Source organism: Hippocampus guttulatus, chromosome 2 (assembly GCF_054856545.1).
Source record: "Hippocampus guttulatus isolate MCC_2025c chromosome 2, RoL_Hgut_1.0, whole genome shotgun sequence".
Taxonomy (NCBI): domain Eukaryota; kingdom Metazoa; phylum Chordata; class Actinopteri; order Syngnathiformes; family Syngnathidae; genus Hippocampus; species Hippocampus guttulatus.
Window position 1 is genome coordinate 12,864,282 of NC_141262.1, and position 8,584 is coordinate 12,872,865.

The 8,584-nt window shown below is 42.4% G+C and overlaps 1 protein-coding gene and 1 long non-coding RNA gene across 4 annotated transcripts in view; one reads left to right on the forward strand and one right to left on the reverse strand.

Moving 5' to 3' along the window:
- Positions 1-8,584, reverse strand: part of LOC147208560 (uncharacterized) — a 74,261-nt gene that overhangs the window by 39,871 nt on the left and 25,806 nt on the right. Inside the window, exon 4 of one of the 3 annotated variants that reach the window (XR_015103807.1) lies at positions 2,424-2,568. The exons of the other annotated variants lie outside the window; for them this stretch is intronic. This is a non-coding gene — a long non-coding RNA (uncharacterized LOC147208560). Of the gene's footprint in view, positions 1-2,423; positions 2,569-8,584 lie in introns of those variants that run through there. 3 annotated transcript variants of the gene reach the window in all.
- On the forward strand, positions 2,375-8,232 carry lrit3a (info leucine-rich repeat, immunoglobulin-like and transmembrane domains 3a). Its single transcript, XM_086137385.1, has 4 exons — positions 2,375-2,490; positions 3,478-3,944; positions 5,036-5,341; positions 6,311-8,232. The coding sequence occupies exons 1-4, from the start codon at positions 2,375-2,377 to the stop codon at positions 7,333-7,335; spliced, it is 1,914 nt and encodes a 637-aa protein (XP_085993511.1). The 3' UTR covers positions 7,336-8,232.

Here is an 8,584-nt window from a genome sequence, read left to right on the forward strand (position 1 = left end):
TCCATATAAGTTGGTACAGGCAAAAAATTGTAACCATTTAGTGTCGTTCATCTGTCTCGGATACGTGCTTCCAGTTGGGGCTCATTTGGGCAAATTCCCTCATGAGATTCGTCAAAGTATGAGCCCTGGAAAACTAAAATGTCTTACTTCCTATTCAATTCCAGCCATGCGTCCTTGACACTTTTTTTAATGCATCCAGTTACATTACACATGTCGACCCAACTTGCAATCTGTTGCCAGACATAACGTTTGTACGCACATGACACATGGACAAGAGTCACACTTTGGTTGTTTATCAAGTCCCGTCGTATTTTAAAGCAGCTGTATCTATAGAAAAACGGAAAGATTATATCTTTGATATTCTAAGAACGATGGATTTTTAATATGCCTGTGAGAAGGTAACATAACAAGGCAGGGTTATGCACCTACAAAAATCAAAACATAATCCATCCATCCATTTTCCGAACCGCTTGATCCTCACTAGGGTCGTGGGGGTTGCTGGAGCCTATCCCAGCCATCTCCGGGCAGTAGGCGGGGGACACCCTGAATCAGTTGCCAGCCAATCAAGGGCACACAGAGACGAACAACCATCCACGCCCACACTCACACCTAGGGACAATTTAGAGCGTCCAATCAGCCTGACATGCATGTTTTTGGAATGTGGGAGGAAACCGGAGCACCCGGAGAAAACCCACGTAGGCCCGGGGAGAACATGCAAACTCCACACAGGGAGGCCGGAGCTGGAATCGAACCCGGTACAACTGCACTGTGAAGCCGACGTGCTAACCACTGGATACCGGGCCGCCCTCAAAACATAATTACAACACTAAACTTGGAATGCAAAAAACATAAAAAAACAGAATTGTTTTTTGTTTGTTTGTTTTTTAATCAGTGCCTGTGCCTATGCTACCTTTTGGGGTAGAGCCTTAACTCTGGGACCTAAATTTGCCTGTGCCTGATTTAAAACTCTCTTTTTATTTCAAGGTTGTTTTCAATACGTAAAACAATACACAAAAGCATCTGTCTATTTATCTATGTAGTTAGTTATTTTCAATCATTCTCCATGCCTCCTCTTTGACCTAACCACAAACCTGAACTACCCTAAACATATCCTTAACCTAACTCTTTATAACTTACTTATGAATATATGTGTATATAACATACCTGTCAACTCATACGGTTTAGCCATAGTTCATACGGATTTTGTGGTGAATCTTACGTGTATGGCCGTATCGCACTAATCATACGGATTCTGAAAATTTCCGTTTTTTGTTCCCCCCCCCCCCCCCCCCTAACAGGTAGTTCCGTTTGCTTTTGCCCAGAATGGTGCTAGTCTACTCGAATGCTTTCATTTCCATTTCCAAAGTAAATATGAATGGATGCTGTAACTTCGAGCCGATGGGTCAGCATTTGGAGTTGGTGAAAAACGTAACGCAGGAATACAACTCTGAACACAGTAATGCCACTAAGTAGAATGATGATTAGACATTAACCAGACATTGTATTATGGAGATCTACAATAAATATCATTGAAAATTTCGTGGGGTTTTTTCTGCCGTTATTTTGACATATAAAATGCTTTGGTATGTTATAAGGATTTTTTGCTCTTTATAAGGATTTTCTTGGTAGTTTATACAGGTTGGTGCTCCGAAAAGTTGACAGGTATGATATAAGTACCTAACATTACCGGTACTTTTGACTCATTCACTAACATATACTTACGTGGAGCTGATTCGATATTTATAACTGTTAATGTATGTATACTTTCCTGTATAAGAATTTGATTGGTGCGAAATCTATTAAGACATACCTCCCTACATAAGATATTTTACCTGTTATACTTACTTGCATAAGAAAAAAAAAGGTGCAACTTTAAAGGTGTAGTCGTTGGAATCATTTTGGCCATTTAGAGTATTGATTGTATGAGCCTCGGGTCTTCCTTAACTCTGAATTATAAAGTAGGTGTGTTTATTATAACATGGTGCCACACATCTTACATGTACAAAGTATTAAAAATGTTTTAAAAAAGACTGGAGGGGGGATCTGCAAAGGCCTGGTGGCTATCACATTAGGGGAACCCTTTCTGGAAGTGGCTGATTAACGATTACAGGGCCTGCTGCCGAGCTTGCGTGACCCTTACAACTCCACGAAATCCTCAGCTAATCTCGGCAAGGCTGGAGGGAGTGCGATTAGCATCTCACAGGTGACCTGACCGATAAGTCCATCGCCAGGCTGCCGACGCTTATGGACTTTAAAAGCGCTTTTCTATCTTGTCTGTTTGCTTTTTGGAAGGAATCCTTGGAACTTATAATGAATCCCGATGTCTTTTTTCCCGATCCGTCCTCCAAGTGACTTGGGTCCTGTTGTTGAAATCATGCATCAAATCCTCAGGACGTTGGTGTTGATCTGCTGCTTTCACACGGCTCGTCCCTTCTGTCCGGCCCAGTGCACTTGTGTTTTCCATGGACGGAGCGATGGAACGGGAACCAGGTACTATTACTTCTCTTCAAATTTTCATATTCTCACAAGTTTGTTAACAAGAAGCTTGAGCACCAATGAAAGGAAATCCTAAAAAACAAACCAAAACATGGTTTTATCTTTCATGATCATAACATTACCACGGGCTAATCATCCTCCGGATGATAAAACAGTAACAGTACATGGGCTGAGGGGTGCTTGTACTTGCGTGTCATTCAGTTGGTCTTGCAAGTAATGGTGCTTGGAAGTAATAAACACTTTGCTAGGCGTACATCTGTAAACATTTTCAGGTATCTGGACTTCAAATGAGTACCGGTAATTCTTTTTCTGATGACTGTTTACTTTTACTCACTAAATTTCCAAATTGATTTCTGTACTTTGTAATCCTTTGTCAAAATTACTTTTTTCAAACTCTGTGGCTCATGACATTACGTAAAAACAAAACAAAACCAAAAAAGAACGTAAGAAGAGTAAGTAAAGTCAACCCCATGGTGAGAGCTTAATTGACTGAGATCTCAGGTTCTTTTAAGGCGGAAACAACCCCATGAATGAAGGTGTCAATAGATTCAGTGTCTAGTGCCAGTTCAAAAGCCACACACTCATGGTGTTATGCTACTCATGTGGAAAAACAACCGATACAAGGCATATATTCTGTTGTTATCACTGGCTCATATGAAATGTTTTTTCCAGTTAGCCAAGGTATGCTTTGCTAGCATAATCTTAATTTACTGTAAATATACAGTATCACAATTTTTGCTTTTCATTGTGTCAAGTTCTCAAAACCTGGTTTGTATGTAACTGACAGTAATTTTGTACTTGAGTACATTCCAGAGTCCGCACTTTTTTAGTGTACCGTTTAGAACAAGCAGCACATCTACATGAACAGTACTTCTACACTTACTAGTCTTCTTCATACCAGTCTCTGTACTAGTACAGAGGGCTAGTACTTTTCCCACCTCCAGGTTTCAACCACATACGCATTTAAATGTCTATTCACAGGTCTGTGCTCTGTAATGACCCCGACATGTCCGACATCCCCGTCAATGTCCCGGTGGACACCGTCAAGCTCCGGGTGGAAAAGACCGCCATCCGCCGAGTGCCGACAGAAGCGTTTTACTACCTGACGGAGCTCCGTTACCTGTGGATCACATACAACTCTATCACCTCGGTGGACACGGGGAGTTTCTACAACCTCAAAGTGCTCCACGAGCTGAGGCTGGATGGCAACGTGATCTCTGTTTTTCCATGGGAGTCCCTCAAGGAGATGCCCTTGTTGAGGACCTTGGACCTGCACAACAACAGGCTCACCAGCATTCCGGCTGAGGCCATTCCCTACCTGCAGAAGCTTACGTACTTGGATATGTCCAGCAACAAATTAGCAACCCTGCCCTCGGACCTCATGGATATTTGGCCACCGTTTAACGGCGAGCCAGTCACATCAAATGCTTCCCAAAAGGTGGTGCTGGGTGAGTACCAAGGATTGTGTCACAATCAGGACAGGTCAGTCTTAATTACATCAGCCAGTTGGTTCCATCAGACTGCGACAAAGATAGACAAATGGGTTCTAATTACCCAAACCTACAAGCGCCAAGGTGTGATCAATTTAGCAAATTCTAATTAAGTGACTGCTCAGTTCAAGCTCATTGTCCACAGTTAAATGATCCCTCTCTTTAAGTGGAGAAGTGGTATGCTTCATTTCTTTGTAATCCCACTCAGATTCATCCTCATGAATGAAAAACATCTATAGTGTCCCCAAGATTTGATTGTCTACATATGCATTTTGATCAGGATCATAGATGCCAAAACAATTGTTGTCTATAGCTTGTAATAAGTGAAGGCATAACGTTATACATCCCTATGTTGCTCGATTCCAGAGCATGATATGGGTGTTTGCTGTAATACACTACATTCAAAGGAGTGTTGCATGACATAGGCAGGAAAGATCATCTTTCGAACAGGCAATTGCGCCTTATTCGTTGTTACTGAGTAAAATGTTCTGTAACAATGGCATCATTAATGCTGATAGAACAAACTGCTACTTTTCACTTCATTTTAACACGGAAATGCTGTAATCTATTGATGCGGCTGGTGATTGGCTGCACACCAAATAAAGGCCAAGGCCAGATTAGATGCACTTGACACTGTTAGGACAGCTAATCTGTTCAAAAGGATTTGATATGCACTGGGTACATGTTTTCTTTTTGTGTGCAACAGGCTCTTGCACAGGAGCATACTGTTGATACACGGCCCTTGAACTCAAATTTTATGAGGCTACAGCAGTGATTGCAAACCATTATCAGGAGAGATCATTCGATGTACTATGGGAAATCAGTTTCAAGTAATCTGGTCAGAAAATTATTTACTGGAAAAAAAATATTGCCTCTTCTATCTATTTCTGACAGCAATGTATTTATTTATTTATTGGTGATGTGTCTTGAGATTTTGTGAAATACCCCAGAAGAAAATGACAAAACAGAAAAAATGTCAAACAACTTCCCAATCACATGAAAATTATCCTGGTGCTTTTGTCTGAATTTCTCCTGATTCATATTTCCAGGCCTCCAAGACAATCCCTGGTTTTGTGACTGCAAGATATCCAAGTTGATCGAGATATCCAAAATGGCAGTAACACCCGTCGTTCTGATGGACCTGTTCCTGACCTGCAGTGCACCCGAGAACCTCAATGGCGTCCTCTTTCAGCGCGCTGAGCTCGACAATTGTGTCAAGCCCTCGGTCATGACGTCTGCGACCAAGATCACGTCCCCACTCGGTAGTAATGTTCTCCTGCGATGTGACGCAACAGGGTACCCGACACCAAGCCTATACTGGTCTCGGTCTGATGGATCACTCGTTAACAACACAGGTATGAAGCTACATTTAGTTTTTGAAACTGTTATGTATGCTGACTGTTTGAGTTGTGACTCTTCCAGGGTTTAGTGCACCTTTTGATCAAAGCCAGCTGGGATAGGTCGCTTTCTATTACAGATTCTAGAATGGCCTGGCCTCGCTCAGGCTCTCAAGAGGGCAAGCAAGAAACAGCCTCCAAGGCATAAAAGCACAGTACATTAAAAAAAACAAAAACATTTATTATGTTTTATAACAACACATAACCATATTTACAATTTCATATGTAGCTGCGGGTGAAAAAATTCTTGAGCAGCGCACACACCACCGGTCCTTTCAAGTGAATGAGATTGAGTCACATTTTTCAATATATACGATTTCACCATTGTTGTCTTTATTACATACCATCTTCTCTTTCTGTAACAACCTTCATGTTCCTTGACTCTAACATTGTGCAATGTGCTGCGGCCCTAAAGACGAAAGTGTGAATATAATAAATTGAAAGACGGGGCTCGTTCTCATTCACTTGAATGGGCCCATTGAGGTGTGTGCCGCTTGCAAACATTTTTACTACAACCTTCTCTATTTCATACATTGGTACATTTGAAATTGCAAATATGTTTAAGTATTGTTGTAATGCCCTGTATAAGTGGACTGGATATACTGCATTTTTATGACTTGGTGGCGGCTGGCTCAAATGGCTACAGCCAGTCAGATGACAGCCACCTTGGCCTGGGTTCTAGAACCAGGTTGGAAGAGGTTGTGAGGGATGGTTCCATTGTGGAACCACACAGGGAAGAACCAAGCTTTCTTGGGGTGGAACTTTGGAAAAGGGGTTGTAGGCTTCAGCTTCCTTCAACAGGACAAGCGGTACACAAAATTGGTGGAAGGATAGATGTTCAAGTGGCTTATTCCTGATAGATTTTGAAAACAAATCAACAAAAGGTGTCTGGGTCTTCATATTGACAGTTCTTGCTTGGCTCTACAGTACAGGAGTCACCAGGGGATGGCATCCGATGGTCCATCATGAGTGTACATGGGATCCTGCACAAAGATGCTGGGGACTACAGCTGCAGAGCCAAGAATGACGCTGGTGCAGCAGAAGCCACCATATCCCTTTCAGTGGCCGGCACTATGAGCACCACCATTTCTCCGGTGATGCCCAATGTTGGGACGGGACCAACAGGCTCAGGCTGGACATACAGTCCTGGAGGAGATGCAACCATCTTCACCTCAACCGTTCCCATGGCCCAGACAACTGCAGTGGCCCTCTCAGCGAAGCCAAAGACATCTTCAAGTATCCAAAGGGGTTCGCTTAAGCCCGCAAAGATCCAGCAAGGTGGTGGCGGGCGGAAGTTTGTGTCGGATGAGAAAAGTAAGAAAAGTGAGTCGTCAAAGCTGGTCAAAGACTTGGAGATTGTGGATGAAACATCTGACAGTGCGGTTTTGGTCTGGAAGGCTGAGGGGTTACCCAAGAATTCTCCCCTCACCGTTGTTTATTCCCCTTATGGCGAAGATGGTGAGGATGACGACAAAAGAACAGTGGAGACTACTGCAGGCAGTGGCAAAATTCTGCTGGAGGAACTCTCACCTGGTATAAGATACTCGGTTTGCCTCGTGGCCAAGGGGAGTGCTGCCGCAAAGGACCCTTGCATTGACTTTTACACGCTGGACAATTTTGAGGAGGGAGGGCAGAACCAGCTTTTCATCATCATCAGCGGTATTGCCTGCGCCTTGGCGCTGCCGCTCATCGGCCTGCTGCTCTACAAGATCCTCACCCTGTACTACAAGGCGAGTGAAGCGACTCCGGATGAAGAGGAGCTGGAGAAGGAGAGCTATGTCAAATTCGAGACCATCAACATGAAGCAAAGGACCATGACCCCTCACCCGACAGAGCTTTGGGCAAGGAGGCCCACTCACGAGTCGGAAAGACTGCTGCTCTGCTCTCGCTCAAGTATCGACTCCCAGATGACCTACAAGAGTGATAGTTCACGGTCCGAGTATCTCTGCTGATACCAGTGCACATGTATTTAAATGCCTATGATAAACCAATGAAAAAAAATCAACATGGAGAGGATAAAACATACATTTTAAAGGTTTTAGCAGTGGTGGGCCGTACATTTGTGACCTGAGCCTTCAGTGGGGATTTATCCAACTGAATCCACCTCTTAATAGAACCACGATCACATTGCAATTATAGTCACTATCAATACCACACAAAATGCCATTGTGCCACATAAATCATCTGCAGAATCAATAAATATCTCATATACAATAGATGATAGAACATGTGATCAAACTCATTGCACACCAGAGATTCTTAGATTTTACCAGCACAACTGATTGTGAAGTTCCTCGGCAGATTAGATTGACATAACAATGCAGAGAGGCTCAAATCTATTAGACAACATTTTGAATGTAAACATACTGGAAGCAGTGCAACCAATAGAACCCCTGCAAAATGAAGAGGAAAAGGATTCACTGCTGCAATTTAGAAACCACCCTTTAATGCTCCCACAGGTTTGTTCCTATGCTTGACTGAGATAGTTATGGATGCCCTTATCCATCTTGTAGCCTTATATCTGTTTAAAATTTTCAGACAGTGTCGCAACAAGCCAAGAACTTTGGTGGACTGGCGCATAATACCAAGCAAAGTGTGTTTTTTTTTTCGTTGTGATATTCAATGCCAAAATTAGGCACTAGATATGAATATCATATGTGAGACTAGTCAAGTCATTTATTCGTAGGTATTTCTTGTTACCCACAACGTCAAAGGATGCCTTACCTGACTAATGTTTATAAAATGTGACTCAGATGAAAGGTTGCCACTTTTTGTCTTTATGTATATATTTGTTTTCAAGACTATTACGGTATGTACATTTGTTTTAATAAAATGAAATGCAGCTGAAATGTTGTCAAATAATTCAAGTACGAAGACAAAGTAACCTATGATGACATTAAAGGGTAGAAGATTAGTGAAATTCATTGGAACGGTACGGCTAAACCAGCATCTTTTGAAAAAAAAAAGTAAATGGTGGTCACATGTGTGTTTGCTGAAGAAAAAAAACCTCACAGTAGAACGCAAGACGAGTATGATCAGAAAAAAAATTAGAGGGAAAATATTTTCAGGAAAAAAGTGCTCCCTGGACCCACAACGTTTGAAAACCCCTGAGCTAGGGAGCATAAAGATCGGGATTCTGGTAACAATGAAAAAGGTTTGTTTGACCTGAACAGTGTGGCTTTAGCCTTTCCCAGAATGATA

Excerpts from the sequence above, each read along its gene's own strand:
- lrit3a (XM_086137385.1), top strand. The coding sequence starts at position 2,375 with ATGCATCAAATCCTCAGGACGTTGGTGTTGATCTGCTGCTTTCACACG. Across the intron at positions 2,491-3,477 it reads AGCGATGGAACGGGAACCAG|GTCTGTGCTCTGTAATGACC; the intron begins GTACTATTACTT and ends GTCTATTCACAG. Across the intron at positions 5,342-6,310 it reads ATCACTCGTTAACAACACAG|TACAGGAGTCACCAGGGGAT; the intron begins GTATGAAGCTAC and ends TTGGCTCTACAG.